Below are 22,538 nucleotides of genomic sequence, written 5' to 3'. Positions count from 1 at the left end.
CTTTCCAAGAATTTTTTGCTTCGGGGTTTTTATCAAAAATTCTGCAAAGATATTGTAAAATTTTAATTTTAAGTATAGTATTCAAAAAGAAATCTTTGGGGGCACAGTTGCATAATACAAATTAAACTTCCTTCACAAGCATCCTTTCAAACAAGCACACAAATTAAATAAGTCATGCAAACTTATGCACATGATGCTTCATTATACAATAATGATGCTCAAGATGATATTGCTTGAGTTTTAATAATATTTAAAAAAATTAGTCATGACAATTCTGTCCCCTTAAGAAAATCTCATCCTGAGTTTTGGATAGATAGAAGGGATGAGCTCCGGTTGTATTGCGGCCACATTCACCTAGAAAAGATAAGCATCTAAGATATGATGGGAAAAGGCATGGGTAATGTGGTGTGGTAAAATAGTTCTAGAGTTTATTTGATAACAATTGTGTACACATATGTGTAAGTGGAGATTAGGTTGTCATAAGAGAGCATGATGTGTAGAGAGCTATCTAAATCTCCGTGATGGTGGTTTTGTACACATATAAGAGAATAGAAAGATGAACTTTATTGGGAAGTGGGTTGGCTTTGGAAACCAAAAGAGTGAGAAAATTGTCACAAATATATTCCAAAACATATTATATGTACATGTGCATGCATGCAAGATATGAGTGCAATATGACGTCTTCTCATATAGTTTCACACAACAACATATGCTCAACAAAAAAAATTCAGCAAGCATGCAACACAAACATTAACTTGAGCACATTAAACAACATCTAGAGACATTAAGCAAAGAAAGGATAACAACTAAGCCAAACCAATAAAATCACTTGCATCCACCAAGTTCAACACATCACTCAAAGAGCACGTCTTAACACCCTAACACTCACTCTCGACCCGAAACAACCATATAACCCAAAAGCACTACAACCTAGCACTTGGGACAATGGGTGACTCCCGTACTCTCAAATCCGGTAGATGGCTCAAGGAACAAAAGGATCCTTGGATCCCCTCACCGGAAGGTAGGTGAAAGGGTCCTCCAAAGCTCCCGATGCTCATGATGAAGTCGAATGAAGTCGAGTTATTGCTTCACTGTTGACGTTTCATAGCGTAACGAAAAGAATCCGCAAGCGCACAGATATCGTGTAGCTTTCACCCAAGAGTATTCGAAGGTACCGTATCCATAGAGGAACATGAGTATATTATCTAAGGCTTGAGTTCGTTCAAAGTCACCACACTACCGAAGAGGTAAGGGGTAGAGAGGATTTCTAAGGCCAAGAATCAAAGGTAAGATAGAGCTAAGTAGTTGTTTAACTTACTTTGGGCTACCAGCTTCCCCTGAATAAGACCAGCGACTATGATATACCTAAACGAGGAGGATTTTGATGGCACAAAATAGGGTTGTCACCACCTGCAGGCTACCTATCTACAAAACATGGGGTGATAACACAACCAAAGGTAGAGTCCAGCATAGACACCACGTCTACAACTTCTTCTACTAACTCTAGAGTTGATCAGAACATGCCTCTTTATCAGGAGTCCTACTCTAGAGACATCCACTAAACTAGTGAACGATGGTCCCGTAAACAACTAGGATACTAGAACTATTTAACTAAGAAACTAACGCACAAAAGAAGTCACGAGCACTTACTATGATTAATAAGCATCCGTGGAGGTACAAGCTGAAGAAGAGTGTTGGGGGCCAACCGGCACCTCCCCGACTCCCCCTCACTATCTCCTTAATTTATTAGCACTAGCTAGCCAGCACTAAAGCCTCTAAGAAGAGCTCCTAAACTCTAAAAGTGAGAGAGGAGTTGAAGGTGAAGTGTGTCTTGTTTCTCACCCCCTCCTCTCATATTTATAGGAGGGAGCCATGGCCTCTTCGCTTCAAATTGGAGCTTGGGCCTCGTTGCACCACCATTGGCATCCAATGGAAGATGACACGTGAAAGATCAAGGTTGGTGGCGCCAAAACCCGGTCGCCCGACCGGTTTTGGTGGCCCACCGACCTCTACTTTGGCTAGGAGACTGGCACGTGGGCCTGTTGATGGTCTATTTTGACCCATTTGACTGTCAACTCCTACACAAAAACCAAGCATGTCTTGGAATAAATGCTAGCATAGGATCAATTATTAACAAATTTCATAGATGTTCCTTTGAGATTGTGTGTAGGTGATTTTGTGCTAAAAATGCAGCTCATTGGTGAGGCGTAATCCGAGGCACGAAGTTCCGGCCAATCAAAGCACAACACATGGCTTCACATGGATTGGATGGCCCACCAGAGCATGAAACCGACATAACCAGCGGCTATGACATGTGCCAAAGGCATGTGGGCCCCCCAGGACAGCCTCCTAGCTGAAGCCGAGGGCGGTGGCCACAGGGTCCGACCGGTCAACCGACGGCCCAGTGGGCCCCACCGCCTCAAGCTTCGATGTGGCAGCTCCCTTTTGGCTCTAGAATTCAGTTCCAGCAGGCAGCTCCAGCTCGCGGTAGAACTCCTCCCTCCTATATATATGAGAAGGGGGGTGAAGAATGACACATCCACACCTTGGACCTTCAACTCTTCTCCTTCACTTGAGAGCTTTGCAACTCATCCTAGATGCTTTAGGCAGACTAGGGGTGTAGGAAAATACAAAGAGAGTGAGGAGTCGGGGAAGTGCCGGGTCTGTCGGCACTCTTCTCCGCTGGTACCTCGACGGATGCTTATTAATCATAGTAAGTGTTCGTGATTTCTTTTGTTATTCAGGAATAGAGTTTAAGTTCAAGTTCTAGTCTCTGCCTTTTACTGGACTGAGTGTTCGCTAAGAGTAGTGAATGATCCTAGCTTAAGACCCCTGATAGAGACGGATAATCTTGGCCAGCGTTAGGATCAGTACGGTATAGCGTAGACGTGGTGTCTTGGCTAGACTTTACCACTTGGTTGTTGTATATCACACTGTCATTGAGGTAGCCTACATGTGGTGACAGCCCTGTTAGAGCCCAGTAATCCTCCCCATTCGGTTATATAATAGTGCACAATTTTTGGAGCACGTGATTCTATCTACGGGCAACCGATAGATTGAGGTAAACGTCGAAGATAGACTTTTCTTAACTTAAGTTATGAATCTTAGGAAATCCTCTTCATCCCTGTGATCCTACATGTGTGTGTGTCCTTGGAGCTCAACTCGCAGATAGTGTACTCACATTCCTCTTTGGATACGATACCCTGGAATACTTTTAGGTGAAAGCTACAGCGGTATCCGTGCGTTTGTGGATTTTATTAGTGATATTACAAAGTACCTATAAGCTTTCTGGCGCTGTTGCCGAGGAACGACAACTACATTATCTACAGACTTAGTTCGTCCTCGTATCTTTTTTCATTTTCTTTTATTCTACCTCAACTCCAGCTACCCATGGAGCAGCTATCCCTTCATCAGCTCTCTACACCCAAGCGTGAGTTATGGGTACCAACAGGGCCCTCAAGTCGGTTATTGATGGCTTGACCTGTCTTAAGATGGTTTACTCTCTCTGTTGGGCCCATGGATCCTTGTACTTGCGCCTGATTCGCTGAGAGGGTGTTCACTTGGATTGATGGTGTGTCTCCTTCACTCATTAAACTTACGCAACCTGCATGCAAATATTCACCAACACTTTATGGAATTTGTTAGTAATAACTTATACCACTAAATGTTGACGCTTGTCTTTTATGCTCTCGTGCAGGAGTTGATGGCCAGTTCTGATCCATGGGAGGCTAACCTGTGTGCTCTGATGGTTGCGTTTTGTAACTCGGAGCTTGAAGCGTGTGTTACCTGCATTTCAGCCCAAATTCCGATATGGCAATATTTCAAAGGAGAAACACGGAATTGGCCCTTTTTGAATTAATTGTGCAGGCAAGAGATTTAAATTCTCATAATTTTTAGCTCAAAATTACACTGAAAGTGGGTCGTTATCGAGCTTCGATGAATTCCACCACACTTAGTCCTTTGCTCGTCCTTGAGTAAAGGCTAGGACTAAGGCGGACTCGGCATTCTTTCAATATGGCACCTGCATACAGATTATTCTAAGCTTCATCTTTACCTGTGAATTTTGATGTGTCCACCATAATTTTTCGGAAGTTGAAGGGTGGAACAGTATAGATTTCAGTCTCCTCCACTTTTCTGCTATATGACTGGTGGTTTGAAAAGACCTACATCTGTTGAAGGAGGATCTATATTGGCTTGCATTTGGGATGAGGAGCCGCCGAGGCTGAGGCAATCATGGCCGGTGTGGTATGATGAGTTCTATATTTACCTAGGGGTACCCTACCCCTATTTATATACTCTAGAGGTAAGGGTTTATATGGTAAATACTCTGATGTGTTTGGGCTGAATATACTTTCCTTGTGTAGTTAGCCCGGCCCATCTGGTTGCCGGTTGAGCCCTTGTCAAGTATAGTATCAGAGGGTCTACCTCCATCACCAACTAACCAAACATACTCATATCAGACGGTCTACCTCCGTCACCAACTAACCAAACACACTACTACATAAATCTTTACTGAAGCGGTTTTTGCAACCGCCTCGGAGCCAACATCACGGTTAATCGTGAGATTAATTGAGGCGGTTTCCATGCCCACCTCGGTAAATAGAATAAAAAAATTTAAAAAAAAGAAAGAAAAGCCCGGCGAGCCCATCGGTGATTAAAAAAAATTAATCATGAGCCATCCGCCGCAACCGTCAGCCTCGCCTCGCCCGCCGCACTCGCCCCGCCGCCGGCGCTAGCTAAGACCGCTCCGCACCCCCACCCGGGCCGCCGCAACCTCAGGGCCGCGCTCGGGGCCGCCGCCGCTGCCTCATGCCTTCTGCTTGGGGCTGCCGCACTGAAGCCGCCGCTGCCGCAGGCCGCCAGCGCCACCGCGGATCCACCCTGCCGCGGCTAGATCCGCCTCGGCCGAGCTCGGCGTACTGCCTTTGGCTCGACCGTGCCGGCATCGTGCGCCGCCGGGGACCCACCGCCGTGTGTGAGGCCAACGTGGGAGGGGAAGGAGAGAGGGGGAGAGAGAGAGAAAGAGAGAGAGGCTGGTAAGGTTGAGAAGGTGAGTGGGCTAGGGTTTGGCTCGGTTATATATAATCTTCTCAGCAACTGGGCACAAATGGGCTTTCAGTGGGCACGATGTATTAACCGAGGCGGTCTTTTATAAGTGAACCGTCTCCGAAAATAGGGGTATTAATCGAGGCGGACACTTTAAGGCATCCGTCTCGGTTAATGGATTTTGAGAGGTGGTTTTTCGTAACCGCTTCGGTTAATAATAAATGACCGCCTCGGTTAATTGCAGATATTAACCGAGGCGGTTTTTTAACGTGCCCGCCTCCGAGGCAATTTAAAGTGCCTCGGTTAATGGAATTTTGCAGTAGTGACAGCATGCCAACATTTTCTCTTTGGTTTGGTCTTAGCGTTTGTGGCATATATACTTGGGTAGATAAGATTCTCTAAACTCCTCAGGCCAAAACTATCTGCTTGTACTCCAAGGTAATGAAATTTGTGATCGCCCGTCGTAAAAAAAAACACGATAAAATTATCCAACGATCCAGGCAGCATCTGAAACGTGACATGATTTCAAGCATGGTTATCCATTAACCAGAACCGTTAGATGGTAAGCATCATATCCCAGAGCGCCAGGCAACCTTTATTGGGGCTCCTATATACTTTCCACAAGATTGTTAAGCTATCTATCTTTAAAGTCCACGAAAGCCCCACATGACTTCTTCCCCAGCACTGGCGACGACCTTCTTCCCCAGCACCGGCGGCAGAGGTGGTGTAGGAGCGGCGGCAATGGCGGCGGCGCAAGGGTGGGCGGGCGGCGGCGTAGGAGCGGGCGGCGGTGGCGGTGGCAGCCGGCAACGGAGGCACAGGGGCGGGTCGTGGCGGCGCATGGGATAAGGAGATGGTGGCGGTACAGTTGAGGAAAGGGATGAAGATCCAGTAGATGAGATTGGTTGCACGAATCTTAAATACTAGAAGACGGAAAAAAAATCTTTCGAAAAATATATAGGAATCCCCACCTTTATTCCCTCTCAAGCCCACAGGCCACTCCATTCCCTCATTGAGCGATGGCCCGGCCCCAACACAGCATTCTTGGGCCCCTTGCCCAGCCATGCACCCATCTTGACAAGCTAGCCATCCTCCTGGGATCCGAAAAAGAGCTGGACGCATGCAAGAGAGAGATAAGCATGGAGTGCATGCATTATTCTGTCTCCCCACTGGCCCAAATCTGAGACCTCTTTAGATAACCACCAGAACTCCCATCCTTGCCGTTGCCAATGTCTCCCCTCCTGCAATTCCAGCACGGAAAGGCACCGCCTCCCTTGCCTTATCTTCTTGTCTCGAGTTGACAAGGGTTGTGGTGGTAACCGCCGCTGCTGGTGCTGGTGTGATGTGCTGCGGAATGGGATGTGGACTTGTGGAGAATGTTTAGCAGCAGCGCTGTGCTGCTTTCAACCTGCAGAGACATTGGTTGAGATGATCAGCCTGATACCTAAGTTGACTGGAGTGACTTTTAACTGATATTTAGCTGAACACGACGGGCATGCGATTCGGATGGGATTGTGTTGCTTTTCGCCCCTCTTTTTCATCTTTTTCAATTGTGCGTTCCTTGTCGGCATAACTTTGTGTTTTTGCGCAAATTTTAAGGCCACAAATGCACTCATCGAGATCTCCAGCAGTAGTGTGAGCCTCCCCAGCTCTCACACTTGCTTCGGGGTCGGTACTGACCTTGGAGGCTTGGAGCAACACGTGAAGTGGCTAGCTAGGCTCCCAAGGATCGAGCAACACTATGCACCTAACACCTCGGTGTCGCCGCGCCTGGCCGGCAGGACCTCAATTTCTATGCTGTCTTTCCAGCGCTCTGCTTGTTACACGAACGATGACTACTTTGGATGCTGGACGGTGTGGTCTGGCGCCTCCCTCGATCGGCACCTGAGCGGTGATGGACGGTGCCAGAGGTGCACGCTCACAATAGCAAAATGGTCACCAACTTGTTACAAACTTCAAAAAAAAAAATTAGGTTCGTTAGGTTACCAAAATGGTCTCGATCTAACAAGTCACTTCAATTGCAATCATTTATAAAACATATTATTTTAAAAATAAAAGGTTATGTGTTAGGAAAAAGAGTTTTTTTCAAACTCCTCAGTACAGACGCACGCTGATGCTCACAAACACGCACTTGCACTCGTCCTCCTATAAATACACGCACGCAACCCAATCCCTATAAGTAGTTTAGAGCATGGGCAATAACCCAGCCGGCGAGCGGGCTGCACGCGCGGCCATGCGCCCGCTGCCGCGCCTGGTGCCGGCTGCATGCTGGCGCAATAACTTATTCGGTCCCACAAGCAGAGAGCACGAAGCTTTCAACGCCCGGCGGCAAGCGAACCGCCCGCTTCCTTCTCTTTCTTCTCTTCTCTTTCCTCCACCTAGGATTTAGCTTTCTTACCGCCCCTTATAATACTTGCTCTTAGAAACAACTGATCCAATAGACTCTCGAGATTTATGATGTCGCAACATGCAAGTCATGTCGCTTTTGACGGAATGTCTTCTACCGCTAAAAATAGCAACGGTTAAATCTTAAAATAAATTCAAAAAAATGTGAGCTCCGTGGGGAGTCAGGAACTCGAACCCGGGTGGTCAAGTCCCAACATATAGTTACTCCCTCTTTCTCTTTCCACGTCTATAAGGCTTCGTGGAATATGGCACGGTCTTCCAAACAATATTTTTACCATTTATTTATCATATATTATATCATCTTATGGTTATAAACTTATAATCATGGTAAACTATATTTGATTACAAATCCAATCATATAAATTTATATAATAAAAACAAAAACTTAATAGTCAAATTATTGGTCAAAGATAGAAATGTTTGAATCTTGATATGCATGTGTTCCTTATAAACGTGGAAGGAGAGAGTACCTTACTAGCTGAGCTAGTTTGTATGAAAATTTTATTCTTTGTGAGATTATTAACATTCAAACCTTTTATTATCACTCGATATGAGTTTTTTTTTCTATATTGATCATCTGGGCTAAACACAATTTACCTGAACAAATTTAGACAAACTTCTATTTCTATTGAAGAAAGTAGTAGTGAGTACAACTCTTTGAATTTGAATTTAGAAATCATTCAAGATGACTACGCTACGCACTCTCGTAAAATGATACACGCTAGCTAAAGATCCACCGGGTGCTACATCTGAGGCGAACTTTAAAATAATAAAGTATTTACAAATTATAGAAATAACCTTTTAACACTATTTTCCAACTGCTAGAAAGTTAATATCACCTTCAAAGTAATAGAAATAAAAAAATGATGGATTATTAGTCAAAACCTACGAAAGTTTGACTTTTTAAAATAGATTGGTTGCAGGGAGTATCAGCATAAATCAATATATTTACCTGCAGAAAAGAATATATTTAGCAGCATAAGAATATATTGATACATTGCATTTAGCATGCAAAGTTATAAGGTGAAGTTGGCCGACTGGTACAGGATACAACACTCATAAAACTTGCAAGTATTTGATCCTAAGGAGTTGAGATGCATGAGAGCATATGAACCCTTACACATGGGTTTATGAAACTGTCCGAAGATCAAAAGTGAAGGACTCCATTGGTTTCAAAATGTAAGTGATTTTAGTTTCATCCGGTGTCAAACTTGGCTAAGGCCTCGTTTAATTTTTAAGTTGATGTCACATTGAATATTCGGATGTCAATTCGAATGTTCAGATGCCAATTTAATATAAAACTAATTGTATAAGTTGCAATTAGGGCTATAGACGAATCTATTAAGTATAATTAATGCATAATTAGCAGATGGCTACTGTAGCAATTAGTGATCTAATTATGGACTAATTAAGTTTAATAGATTCGTCCCGTGATTAAGTTAGAACTTATAAAATTATTTTTGAAAAAAGTCTATATTTGGTACTTCTAATTAGTATGTAAACATGCGATGTTACGGGAATTATAACTTAAATTCAAAATACCAAACGAGTCCTAACTTTCGTCCAAAGCCCTGCCATCAACTAGCCTGGGTTATCCAGTTTATGACAGATTTGCTGGTTTACAAAACGGTGCATTGAGCAGAGTACCAACCAACCAAATGCAAGATGCCAGTTGTAACGAACATGGTAGGCAGCTCTCTGCCTAGCTGTGCAGCTGTGCTCCGGTCTCCTCCTCTTTTAGTGTACGACTGCAATGCAACCGACCGGTACAGGCTGTCACTCGTCCGCTCTAGGATGGCAACGGTCGGATAAGGTACGTTTAGAGCAAATATCCGTCCGCGCAAGTCTAGCTAGTAAAATTTTATACCTGTACTCATACCCACCGGGTACGGGTCGGGTTTCGGATACCCATCGAGTATTTTAATAATAGCATAAATAACATATCATTTGGTCGTATTGACTAGCATATTTTGAATTTATCATCCATATAAGCGAACGCAAAGCATTAGTAGAATTAAACAGATCATCTTACACCATTTTTTTCTTATTTTCAACATCTATTTTGTAGTTGTATGTGAGTACATGTGTTCAATTCTAGTTATGTATTTTATCTAAAAAATATAACAATGATCATATGATTCACTGCAAATAATAAGCAAAATGTTAATATCATTTTCACATCTATTAGTTCACACAATCTCACTATCTATTTAGTTCATACAATCATAACAAAATGAGACATAAAATTTGTGAATGATAAGAGTTTACTAGATTATTTTTCGTATTTCGGTTACCCGTCGGGTACCCGCGGGTAAAATTTCATACCCATACCCTCACCCGTCGGGTCGAGTACCCGCGGGTAAAATTGCCATCCCTAGTCCGCTCCCAGCTAGCTGCCCCCACACTGACCACAATTACTGCCCCCCTAGTCGCACTCCCCTTCATTGGCGTTTCCAAGTGCACGCAAGTTGAAAAAAAAAATCGCATGCATGAAGTGCTAAATGAAATTTATTTGTAAAATTTTTTTAGAAATAGGTATAATTTTTCGAGACGAATCTAATAACAGTAATTAATTGATAATTTGGTTTCCAAGTAAGGAATCCATCGATCCAAACCGCGTATCCGTCCAGCCAAAACTTTGAAAAAAGAAAAAAAAACAACACATCGATCTATATTGCCGGTGATGCAACGAATTCAAATCAGAGTCAATCGACAGGGTATTCCTTTACAATTCGTCCGTACCTGGCCGAGGCTGACGCCATGTGCAGGTGCCGGAATAACAAATTCGCAATCTTTTTACTGTTCAGTTCACTGGCTACTGGTGGTAGTAGTAGTATTTACTCGGAGAATTTACCTTTATTATCTGTGTAACTGTACTGTAATCCCTCTGTGTCTCAGTAACAACAGTATAACGGAAAGAATAAAAAAGAAAACGAGAGCACAAAATCAAGAACACTATGGGTGGCAAAATGTACATGGGGAGGCAAGAAATCGCAGGTATAGAGATGCAAGCAACAATCGTCCATCGACCCGAGGAAGGTCGGCGACGAACAAATGCAATGAACAAACACCCAGGATTGGAAATTTGGAATCAGCATCAACGATCCCAGATCAATCATTCAATCAATCAAATCAACCAAGAAGAAGCAGCAGCAAGCAATCAATCAGTTGCGGGAGCACTCGGCGGGGAACCCCTGCGGGAACCTCCACCCATCCTCGCAGTAGTTGTAGTGCATGTAGTTCTTCCTGGCCCAGGCGACGGTGCCCCACTCGGCGGCGTCGAGCTGCCGGCTCATCCAGCGGTCGGTGCCGGTGGGGCAGCGGAGCGGCCTCCCCTCGCCGTCGGGCGTGCAGGCGTCGGCGGAGTACCCCCTGTAGGAGACGACGAAGGGCGCGGCGGCCCAGTCGACCTTGACCTCCCCCTGCCGCGTGGCCCAGAAGCTGCCGTCCCAGAGCGTGGCGTGCACCGACATGGGCTTCCCGCCGGGGTAGGGCAGGTCGGCGTGACGGCGGAAGCTGCGGATGAAGAGGTCGTCCACCTTGAAGATGACGTTCTTGTCGTTCCAGATGATGGTGTAGGTGTGGAAGTCGGCGGCCGGGTCAAACCACAGGTAGAACTGCTGCTCCTTCTTGCCGTCGCCGGCGGCCCAGACGTTGGTGTTGAGCACCACCGGCTCGCCGGTGGAGTTGCCCATGAACTCCATGTCGATCTCGTCGTGCCCGGGGCCGTCGCCGGAGGTCAGCTGCGGGCGGGCAAATTGATTTAATTAGTAGGTGATTAATTAACTATTTGTGCTACCTGTCGGATCGGATCCAATCATGGATTGATCTTACGTAGAAGGAGGTGACGGTGCCGGCGGAGTTGCCGTGGATGAGCTTCATCTGGATGCTGAAGACGCCGTAGAGGTACTTCTGGCGGGAGTAGAAGGCGCCGCCGGACTGGCGGTCGAGGATGAGCGACGTCACCTGCTGCCCCTGCGCGTTGTAGTCGGCGCGCACGTGGCCGTCCGTGGTGAACTTCTCGTACAGCCACGAGTCCGCCGACGCCGACGGCGCCGCCAGCAGCGCCACCGCCACCGCCGCGGACAGGGCCCGCCGCAGCGCCGCCGCCATGGACGCTGCTCTGCTTCTTGGCTGGCTGATGCCTGGCTTGGGCGGAGCTGGATGAGGAGGGGGCGCTAGCTGGGTGGGACTAGTGGAGTGTACACAAACAAGCGCGGTTGGTTGGGTAACTTGGGTTGGGTGGGTGCGGGCAGGCACAGGAGGATGTGGCGCCCGGCTTTATACTGCTGGGTGCTCTGCTTTGGGGGCAGGGGCAGAGGAGCAAAGGGTACACGTTTTGGTGATGCGTGGGGTGGGGCACGTCTCTCTTTTTCGCTTGCGGTGTCCGGCAGGCGCGAAGCTTCGGACCGTGACGGTTTTGCGACGAGGAGAGGGGGAGTGGATTGCTGGCTTTGCTGCTGATTGTCTGAGGGCTGGGCTGGCCAGCACAATTGCACAAAGCACAATCTTGGGGAGTCTGAAAGCTGGCAGATTGGTGGTGATGGGCAGCAGAGAAGATGATTGTCCCCGGCAGGAATGCATGGTGAGCCAATATCATGGCTCGCGTACTAACTCTTCTGTCTCGTGCCCAATCATACAAAACGTGCAGCATTCCGAGCATGTGAAAACCATACAGTCACTGGAGGACGTGCTAGGCCTATTGTTTTCTTTTTTATCAGTTCTAACAGATTATCACCGCGGCAGAATCTGTCAATTCTGATGGTTGGATTCAAATCCTTCCCCCATGGCAGTTAGTGAAACAATGAAATTATGTGTGTTTTCGTAACATTCAACTTATTTGTCGAAACAACATTTTTATCTTAGAAAGAATCATTGCAAGTACTATAATACTCCGTATTTTCTAACAAAGAATCGGCCACCAAGTATACCATTTTCCCCCCTCCGAACACAGTGATGGTTGTCGCTAGGATTGCTACACAGGTGGAAGTTGGACGGTGAGCGCTAAATCCATGGGAGAAAGAAAAAACAAAGATAATACCGACTTCACTCATGAACTGGGGCGGATTCAGTGGTGGGTCTAGAGGGACTCAAGCCCCTCCTACTACTAGAAATCTCATGGAACCCCCCCTAAGCCCCTCAAACAAATTTGAGGAAGAAGAATGAGGGAATGGGAAGGAGGAGGAGAGCCCCTCCTGGGCTCAATCCTGCCTCCGCCATTGCTCATGAACAAAGCGATGTTTCGAGTCACCTGCAATAATTAATCCTTAATTAACAATTGCCCTAAAAAAGTCCTTGATTAACAATTCCACAAAATATGTGCAAAGTACACTACTCAGTTAATATTACAAAACACTTTGATATGCCGCCACCTTTACTATCATGCAACAATGGTATCGCCTCTAGATCTTCCTCAATAAAGTTGCAACATTGCTACGTTTGATCCGCTGATTCTCATGTGTTTGTTAGTTTCAAAAGGCTTATTCATGATTTTTTTTTCTCTAACTGAAATCGGAATTAAGCCTTGCAAGACTGATCGATCGATAACATGTCACTGTTTCACTAGCGAAAACTCCTTTTTCTTTGTTCCCCCCGCGAGCGTGGCAGCGAGAAGTTGCACAACAAGCCACGGGCGTGGCCTTTCGCGGTGTCGGTCGAGGTTTCGTTTCTCCGGGGATGAACAAGTGTCGACCGGAATCCACGCCGCCGGTGACTCACGACGAGGCCCATAACTGCGACGCCGCCAATGATTCCACCGCGGTGGTGCGTCCCCAGTCGATAGAGGCGCCGGAGACGAAGGAGGAACCGCACAGGCGTCCCCGGCGACGACGATGACAAGGACGATAGCGCGGACGTGGTTATCCGGCGGTTACTCGTTGGGGATTGGCACGGTGTCCGCCCGCCACGCAAGCGCGCCGCCGGATCTCCCGTGTGGGTACGGTGTGTGGCCGTGTCGCCGGATCGATCAATCAATCAGGTGAGCAGACTGGCCGGGGGGCCCCGCCGCCGTTGCAATCGTAGTAGACGGCACGCCTAACGAACTCGGTCACGGGCGCGGCGCGCGGCGGCGGTGGTGGTTCACGCGTCGTCGCGTCGGGGCGCGGCTCTGGGCTCGCTTTCGGGCGCCGCGCGGCCGTACGCGGATACGGCTGGGAGCCGGTGCGGCGTACGTGTCAGGTGGATGGAAGCCGAAAGGGCGCGTACTGCCAGCGCCGGTGTGGCTGGCAGCGGCCGTCGCCTGGCGTCCACCGGAGTAGCAGGCAGCAGCAGGGGGAAGAAGGGGCATGACCCGAACCGTGTCCAAACTGGGAAGACCTCCTTTCGGTCCGTAAACACTGAACAAATGCCACCGCAGGGGGAGTACGCACGTGTACGTCCGTCCAGGACGCGCTCGCCGATCACGGTCACGGGACGTTGGTTCAAAGCTTGTAGCCTGGCTTGGCACCCGCGTGATTGTGGAACCGCTAATTCGATCATGCAGAGTACTCCTCTGCTTCATTCAAAATGTGCACGAGTCCCGTCCCCAATCTCTAACCCGTCCTGCGCAGCCGTCCTTGAAGCAGAGGGGTTTGGCCCTGGTGTCGTTTTGGTCCGGACGCGCGTTTGGCGCCGCGCGCGCTCGCATTCCGGCCGCGAGTGCATGTGGATGGCCTACTCGGTAGATGCGCCGGAGACGGAGGAGAAGCCGCACAGGCGTCCCCTGGCCGTCATGACGATGACGACGGCGGCGGCGGACGTGGTTATCCGGCGGTCGCTCGTTGCGGATTGGCACGGTGTCTGCCCGCCACGCAGGCGCGCCGCCGCGATCTCCCGTGTTGGTGTGTGGCCGTGTCGCCGGATCGATGAATCATCAATCAGGTGAACAGACAGGCCGGGGGGGGCCGCCGCTGTTGCATGCTTAACGAACTCGGCTAGTTCTAAATAATTATTCCCTTTCTTCCTGTCACGGGCGCGAGCGGGCGCCGCGCGCGGCGGCGGCGGTTCACGCGTCGTCGCGCGGCTCTGGGCGGCCGCCGGCTGCCGCTGCGCTGTCGCCGCCGTCGCTTGGCGCGGGGCCGGGCTCGCTTTCGGGCGCCGCGCGGCCGTACGCGGATACGGCTGGGAGCCGGTGCGGTGTACGTGTCAGTTGGATGATGGAAGCCGGAAGGGTGAGTACCGGCGCCGGTGTGGCTGGCAGCGGCCCTTGCCCGGCGTCCACCGGTAGGGGTGTCAGCTGCGTCGGCCGGCGGGGAAAGTCAGTCCTAGTATCAGAAAAGTGGAAGTACCTTGCCGCGTCGGTGTGGTGTGGTGTGGCTGCTGAGGTACCGGAGTAGCAGCAGCAGGCATGACCCGAACCGTGTCCAAACTGGGAAGACCTCCTTTCGGTCCGCAAACACTGAACAAATGCCACCGCAGTGGGAGTACGCACGTGTACGTCCGTCCAGGACGCGCTCGCCGATCACGGGACGTTGGTACAAAGCTCGTAGCTTTGCTTGGCACCCGCGTGACGGTGGAACCGCTAATTCGACCATGCAGAGTAGTCCTCTGCTTCATTCAAAGTGTGCACGAGTCCCGTCCCCAATCTGGAACCCGGCGAGCGCAGCCGTCCTTTGAAGCAGAGGGGTTAGTTTGGCCCTGGTGTCGCTTTGGTCCGGACGCGCGTTTGGCGCCGCGCGCGCGCGCATTCTGGCCGCGAGTGCATATAGGTGGCCAACCGGGCCGCACGGCACGGGCACGGCCCGAGCACGGCCGGCACGGCACGCCGGGGCACGGCGGCTCCGCCGTGCCGTGCTGTGCAGTGCCGCCGTGCCGCCATCCCGGCCCAGGCACGGCCCGGCGAGGGCGCCGGCGTGCCGTGCCATGCCGTTGGGCACGCCAGCACGCCAGGCCGGCGGCGGCGGCCTGCGTGGGAGCGGCGGCGGTGGCCGCTGGCCGGGGAGGCGAGGACAGGGGGCGATGGAGGCGGCCCGGTGCGGCGCGAGAGGGAGGCACGGCAGCGGGCCGGCGGCGTGGTGCGAGAGGGAGGCGCGGCGGCTGGCCGGCGGTGCGGTGCGAGAGGGCGAGAGAGAGGGGCGCGGAGAGGAGGATAGAGGCGTCGGGAGGTTGAGGGAGGGAGGCGGCGGCTGAAGGAGGACGATGGGGCTGTGGCATGTGGGAAGGGAAAATGATTTGATTTTATACCTAGATTTGCAAATTGGACCATCTCTGTTAGTGTTATCGGGCCGGCATCGTGCCGGCCCATTAGTCGTGCCGTGCCCGTGCTAGTGCCGCGGGCTGGACTTGCGGCCCAGGCACTATATAGACCGTGCCTCGTGCCGGCACTGGCACTATGGTGTCGTGCCCGTGCCATGCTAGTGTCGTGCTTTTTCGGATTGTGCCCGTGCTGGCCCATCGGGTCTGGCCCATTTGGCCAACTATACGAGTGCATGTGGATGGCGTACTCGCCTGGCTGGCTCGAATTCAGGAGCCGGCCGGGATGGGATGATCCCGGCACGTCCCCCTGGTCATTGTCATCCCATCTGCTGGTGACCCACCACCAACCGCGCGCTCTGTTGGTGTTGGCACAGCAGGGCACGAGATGGCCAGGCATGCAGTTGCAACCCTGTTGGGGGCTACACAGGCATACGTGTATCTCAGGATCAGTGATCGAGCACCTCCGCCTGATGCCGTCCTGGTCTCTCGCATGTTATCATCCGGGCGGCCTGATCCGATTGGCATTCAGAGCCGTCCGTTTGGCATAGGTTCAGCTTCTTTTAAAATAGTTAGTTAATCAGCTTCTCTGATGAAACTAAAACTGTTTTGAAAAACGGTTGGCGAAATGGTTTCTTCCTGATGAATCTAGGTGAAACCATGTTTTTTTAGCTTCACGGCTCCACCACGCTAGTGAAAGCACATGGACGGGTTGCTTCAAGGGTGAAGATGCTGCAATTTTACTTTTTTGGCATAGCTTCACAAGATATTGTTTTTGAAGCTCTCTTCTCGAAGCTATTCCAAAGGAAGACGTTCGATCGGAAGCTGGCCGGGAAGCTGTCGAGACGCGCCTCACATTTGCTTGGTCCTGGCCGTGTGCGTCAAGGAAGCCACGCGGTTACGTTTGAGGTGCGCGCCGGTGGGTGGAGCTGAGACGGCGCGGGCAGAGCTGGCATGGCGGCAGACCGGCGTGCGGCGCCAAGCGGCACAGCCTGTGCTTCATGCTTGTTACGTACTAGTACATACAACTAGCTACAGTAGGAGGGAGTCCCCTGGAGGTAGGGGTGGTAAAGGGCCCAACATTTTGAACTAGAAAATTTAAGGATCGGGCCCTAAAAAGGCCGGGCTCTAAACATATGTATTTTTGAACTAAAAATTTTAAGGGCTTTATTGGGCTGTGAAGAGACCACTAGGGCCATGACCCATTACCACCCCTACCTGGAGGCGGAACGTGCTGGGTTGGTGATGAACGCGTTCAAAACCGGGGGGGCTCTGCCCACAGCCCCACACATGCATATACTAGTAGTACTTTTTTTTTTGAGACAACATATACTAGTAGTACTACCATGCAGGTATCTGGAAGCGCGCGCGCACACACCTTAGGAGCATAGATAGCCGCAGGTGCTTCATGGGCACCGCCAACGGTCGGTCTCCCGTTCCCACGCATGCTGCTCTCAGCTAGCTGTCTCTGAAGAACACCAACCGCTCCGTGATCCTTTCCGTCCGTGTTGACGAATCGTGCTAGCATACTAAAATATGCTTCCATCATACGGTGACGAAAGCCAGCATGCTCACGGCGGATCTCCCATTCTCCTGGGGCGGCGGTCGACCATTCTTTATCTCCGACGAGTTGCCAACGAGTGGAGGTACAAAACTATGCGTGGTTCCCGGACTCCCAGCGCTCGCTCACCCTGGCTCCTGCGGGCGTAAAACCCGCACCGCACGGCTCCTGCGTTACGGAACGTGCTGCCTCCTAATAACTACTTGGCGTCACCTTGCACGTACATTACATACCGGACGGCTTTTCCCCTACCGTTGAGTGATGAAAGTGCAGGGAGGCAGAGGCAAGCACAGCGCTCATGTGAGGAGGAGACGTTTTGGTTTTGGCCAGCGTGGATGTGGATGGCAGAACGAAACATGCAGTGCAGTAACCGTTGGTGGGCTTGCTTGTGAGTGAGCTTGTCAAACAAAGGAAAAGGAAAAAGAAAAAAAAAAGATGGCCGTGCAAGGGGCCCATCACTCAACGGGTGAGTTAAGTGGCCATCTTGAAATGGGATAAAGCTTGTTCTGCCTGCCACTTGCAATGGGGCCCATCACTCAACGGGTGAGTTAAGTGGCCATCTTGAAATGGGGCTGCATGTGCACGCAGACGTAGGTCGTATCGATCGCTGGCGTGGCGGCGGCGGCGGCGTGCGGCACCGCGCGTTGAGAAAAGCCAGTGAAGAACTTGCTGTGCTAAAGATGGAACATTCCGTGCGTGCCTAATGATTTGTTGGCCTCAACTGACTTTTGCGGGAATTTACCAGAGACATAAAGACGCGCCGTGCCGTGACAACTATTTACTACTCCCAAGTTCCAAATTATTAGTCGTTTTAGCTTTTTTAGATAGTACATAAATTTTACTATACTTCTAGATATGGTAGTGTATGTGTGCATATATATATATATTTTTTCTGTTGCGGATGCACAAACCCTGTCGTAGCCCCAATCTGCGCCCACGAGCTAAAGAACAATGAAGCCAACCAACCATCTGAATCCACGTCACCCACAAAGCACCCACCAGAAGTTTGAAGTTTGCATGCTGGGAAATTTTTCCTTGATTTGAATCTAAAAAATACGATATCTCTTGAATCGTATATTTGATTTCAGATCCGTTTGAAGCATGTTGTTGGAAAAAAGTATACCGAACAAAATGAGATCCATGAACGATATATTTCAATAATATTTTTAAAATAATACATAATTACAACTATATACACTCTGAATTGCAATCACGGAAATAACAGAATTGCACCATAGTCTTAGCTTGCTAGGTGCAAATTGTTACTGCACAATTACAACCCCTGTTAGTACTGGTTACAACCCGTTACCACATAATTACTACTGGTACAATCGGTTACTACCCAATTGCAACTCAATTACTACTGGTTGCAACTAGTTAAGACTCAGTTGCAACCCAATTGCTATACTAGTTGCAACCTAATTGCTACATTAGTTGCAACCAGATATGTTCCAACTGTACTTGATTATTGTGACATGATACAAATAGGATACATCGTTATACCTAGTTGCAATTTGATACTAGACAGAGTTGCAATTGGTAATACATGAAGATGCATTTTTTAAAACAAATATAAAATATATCCATATTGGATCTAGTTTTGTTAAGCACATTTTTTTGAATAAGATGCAACAAACGGTTTGTTAATTAGACTTACGGTTTAGAAGATAATTTATTTGAATGAATCGAACCAAGAAAAGATTCCATCAATGCATGCATGTAGGCTAGTGTGATTTTTTTGCTACAGCAATTGGTAATACATGAAGATGCAATTTTTAAAACAAATATAAAATATATCCATATTGGATCTTGTTTTGTTAAGCATATTTTTTTGAGCAGGATACAACAAACGGTTTGTTAATTAGACTTACGATTTAGAAGAAAATTTATTTGAATGAATCGAACCAAGAAAAGATTCCATCCATGCATGCATGTAGGCTAGTGTGATTTTTGTGCTACATGGCTTTGTCTGGTTAGTGGGTGATAAAAATTAATTAGAAAACACGCATGCATGTTCGGTCGGATGCACTAGGTGGTTCAGCCTGTCGCGCCAGACGGCCTGGGTGCATTCTATGTACAGAATGCACCCAGATGCATTATACCATAACACTATACGCCAAGGTTAAAATGCAACAAGGTGCATTTTCTGTTGCGGATGCACAGACCCTGTCGCAGCCCCAATCTGCGCCCACGAGCAAAAGAACAATGAAGCCAACCAACCATCTGAAGCCACGTCACCCACAAAGTACCCACCAGAAGTTTGCATGCAGGGGAAACTTTTCTTGATTTGAATCTAAAAAATGTGATATCTTTTGAATCGTATATGTGATTTCAGATCCGTTTGAAGCATGTTGTTGGAAAAAATGTACCGAACAAAATGAGATCCATGAATGATATATTTCAATAATATTTTTGAAATAATACATAATTGCAACTATATGCACTCTGAATTGCAATCACGGAAATAACAGAATTGCACCATAGTCTTAGCTTGCTAGTTGCAACTTGTTACTACACAATTACAACCCCTGTTAGTACTGGTTGCAACCCGTTACCACATAATTACTACTGGTACAATCGGTTACTACCCAATTGCAACTCAATTACTACTGGTTGCAACTAGTTAAGACTCAGTTGTAACCCAATTGTTATACTAGTTGCAACCTAATTGCTACATTAGTTGCAACCAGATATGTTCCAACTGTACTTGATTATTGTGACATGATGCAAATAGGATACATCGTTATACCTAGTTGCAATTTGATACTAGACAGAGTTGCAATTGGTAATACATGAATATGCAATTTTTAAAACAAATATAAAATATATCCATATTGGATCTAGTTTTGTTAAGCACATTTTTTTTAGTAAGGTGCAACAAACAGTTTATTAATTAGACTTATGGTTTAGAAGAAAATTTATTTGAATGAATCGAACCAAGCAAAGATTTCATCCATGCATGCATGTAGGCTAGTGTGATTTTTGTGCTACATGGCTTTTCTTGGTTAGCGGGTGATAAAAATTAATTAGAAAACACGCATGCATGTTCGGTCGGATGCACTAGGTGGTTCAGCCTGTCGCGCCCAACGGCCTGGGTGCATCATATATATATATATATATATATATATTCAACTCACAGAGTGTTGAATACTATTCAACGCACCGGCGGTGCAGCCCTAACTCCAGCGAGGAAAAACACATCGAATATTTACTACCACACCAACGCACACCGCATTAAAACGCCAGTTGAATGCAGACAATGTCACCGCCAACACATTTAAAGCAAAACCGTAAAACCTAGACCACAATTTACACCCCCAAAGCTAGCCTTTTTACGGTTGGCAAACCTTAATTGCTCCTAGAATCCCTCTGTTGCTTCAAATTTTTATTAATTGCAATGAACCTCCATGGAGGGAGCACATACTGCATGCAAAAAAAAAAGATCATGCATGCATCATTATAGTATAATTAGCCATCAATCCTTGGACAAATATGAGGATAGAGATTAGCCGTTAGACCTTGGACAAATATGAGGATAGAGATGGTGATCATACTTGTCCTATTCACATCAATGGGGAGGTGACAACGTCATTAAGGGCAATAACTTAAAATGACATTACACCAAAATTGTATCTAGGATGCTACATGTTTTCTACTACCCGCAATGAAAATGGAGTAAAAGTTACCCGGAGGGCTCATCGAAGTTCCGGGCAAAAGTGGTCGTGCACATTGAATACTATTGGTTGAGATTGTTTTTTACGGGTTGTGGGATGGATTAGTTGATGAATTACTATCAGAGGACATCATCGGATCTTCGGGAGCCAGTTGCTGTTAATTATGATCACAAAACAGAAGGTTTTAACGGTCATGGAGTAGGGATACACATATGCCGTGCATGGTAGACATTAAAATTTTTACTTTCCAAACAAATCAAACATGTTGCTCGCCATTTTTACTTCCCAAATATAAATATTAAGTATCTGACGCTCCTAAACTCAACTCACACCTTCTTCCGTAGCCAATAAAAACTTAAATCCTCCTTTCATAAAAATAAAAAATAAAAACTTCAACCGAACTCATGCTTACGGATATCTATTAGATGTGTGTAGTAAACTTTTTTACTCCCCAACCAAATCAAACAAAGCTGTCATGGAATGCTTTTTACTCCTGCCCACATAAAGACCGTAATTGTTAGCTTGTCGGAGGTCCGGCGACCGGGCACGACGACCTGCCAACTTAAAACGTGCCAAAACCACAGTGGAGGGCTGCCCGCTCAAGTGAGCATAACTCAGTACACATTGCTGACTACGATGAAACTCTAACTTTTTACTTCCCCACAATCTAATTTATATTCCATCTGCATATTTCCCACATCTCTAGAGTTGATGATGTGACAACACCTCAACGCCCTTGACATGGAGCCTTTATTTAGTTGTTCAGAAGTGATTTATTGGCATGTCAGTCAGTCAAACGTGCATTAATATCCATTAACACGACAAACCAGCATCTTTATGGCCAACTTTGCATTAAAATAACTCATTACTCCGCATTTTACTACCCCTCAACGTTTGCAGTGTAGTTTTTTTTACTTCTGCAGATTCCAGTTTATACTCGATCTAAACATTTACATCAAACATGAGAAGATATGACAAGCTCATGGCACCATATTCACTGGTCAACCAATGCTCAAAAAAATTGCAAATCATTGAAAATGTATTAAATACTCCATGGCCGCGTCAGCCCATGAGAATTTGACCAGATCCACCGCAAACTATGTTAAAGGCAAGGCAAACACTAAATTTTTGTGACATCCCGACCCAGGGCTTAATAGGATTAATAGGATATTCATACCACTTCTTTTCCGGAAGCTGGTCTCGAAAGAACTCCGAAGTTAAGCGTGCTTGACCCGGAGCAATTTCGGGTTGGGTGACCGACCGGGAAATATTTTCCGGATGCGCACGAGTGAGGACAAAGTGTGCAGAAAAGATATGTGTTGGTCTGTGAGGATAGTCTGTGTCCTAGTTAAGCTACCAGATGTAAGCGGGCCCGGCCTCGGGGAGGCGGGACGTTACAATTTTACTACCAACTTAAGCATTAACCATAATTTTCATGACGTCGGAAAACTACTTTTTACTCACACGCCGGGAAGCATGAACCGCTTTCGAAAAAACTACTTTTTATTCCCTGGCAATCCAATTTATACTTCAGCGATATGCGGGCAAGGCAGCGACACGCTCATGGCGCTACATTCACTGGTCAACCAATGCTAAAAAACATGCAAGTCATTGAAAATGTATTAAATACTCCATGGCCGCGTCAACCCATGAGAATTTGACCAGATCCACCACAAACTACG

At 47.6% G+C, this 22,538-nt stretch overlaps 1 protein-coding gene across 1 annotated transcript; it reads right to left on the bottom strand.

Moving 5' to 3' along the window:
* Positions 1-10,288: 10,288 nt before the first annotated feature.
* On the bottom strand, positions 10,289-11,718 carry LOC120711859 (xyloglucan endotransglycosylase/hydrolase protein 8-like). Its single transcript, XM_039997522.1, has 2 exons — positions 11,287-11,718; positions 10,289-11,195 (listed from the first exon to the last, which is right to left on the bottom strand). The coding sequence occupies exons 1-2, from the start codon at positions 11,563-11,565 to the stop codon at positions 10,617-10,619; spliced, it is 858 nt and encodes a 285-aa protein (XP_039853456.1). The 5' UTR covers positions 11,566-11,718; the 3' UTR covers positions 10,289-10,616.
* Positions 11,719-22,538: the final 10,820 nt, after the last annotated feature.

This window comes from Panicum virgatum, chromosome 6K (assembly GCF_016808335.1).
Source record: "Panicum virgatum strain AP13 chromosome 6K, P.virgatum_v5, whole genome shotgun sequence".
Lineage (NCBI taxonomy): Eukaryota > Viridiplantae > Streptophyta > Magnoliopsida > Poales > Poaceae > Panicum > Panicum virgatum.
The sequence above is the reverse complement of the archived record's forward strand: the minus strand, read 5'-3'. Positions and strand labels throughout refer to the sequence as shown.

Excerpts from the sequence above, each read along its gene's own strand:
- LOC120711859 (XM_039997522.1), bottom strand. The coding sequence starts at position 11,565 with ATGGCGGCGGCGCTGCGGCGGGCCCTGTCCGCGGCGGTGGCGGTGGCG. Across the intron at positions 11,196-11,286 it reads GCACCGTCACCTCCTTCTAC|CTGACCTCCGGCGACGGCCC; the intron begins GTAAGATCAATC and ends GCCCGCCCGCAG.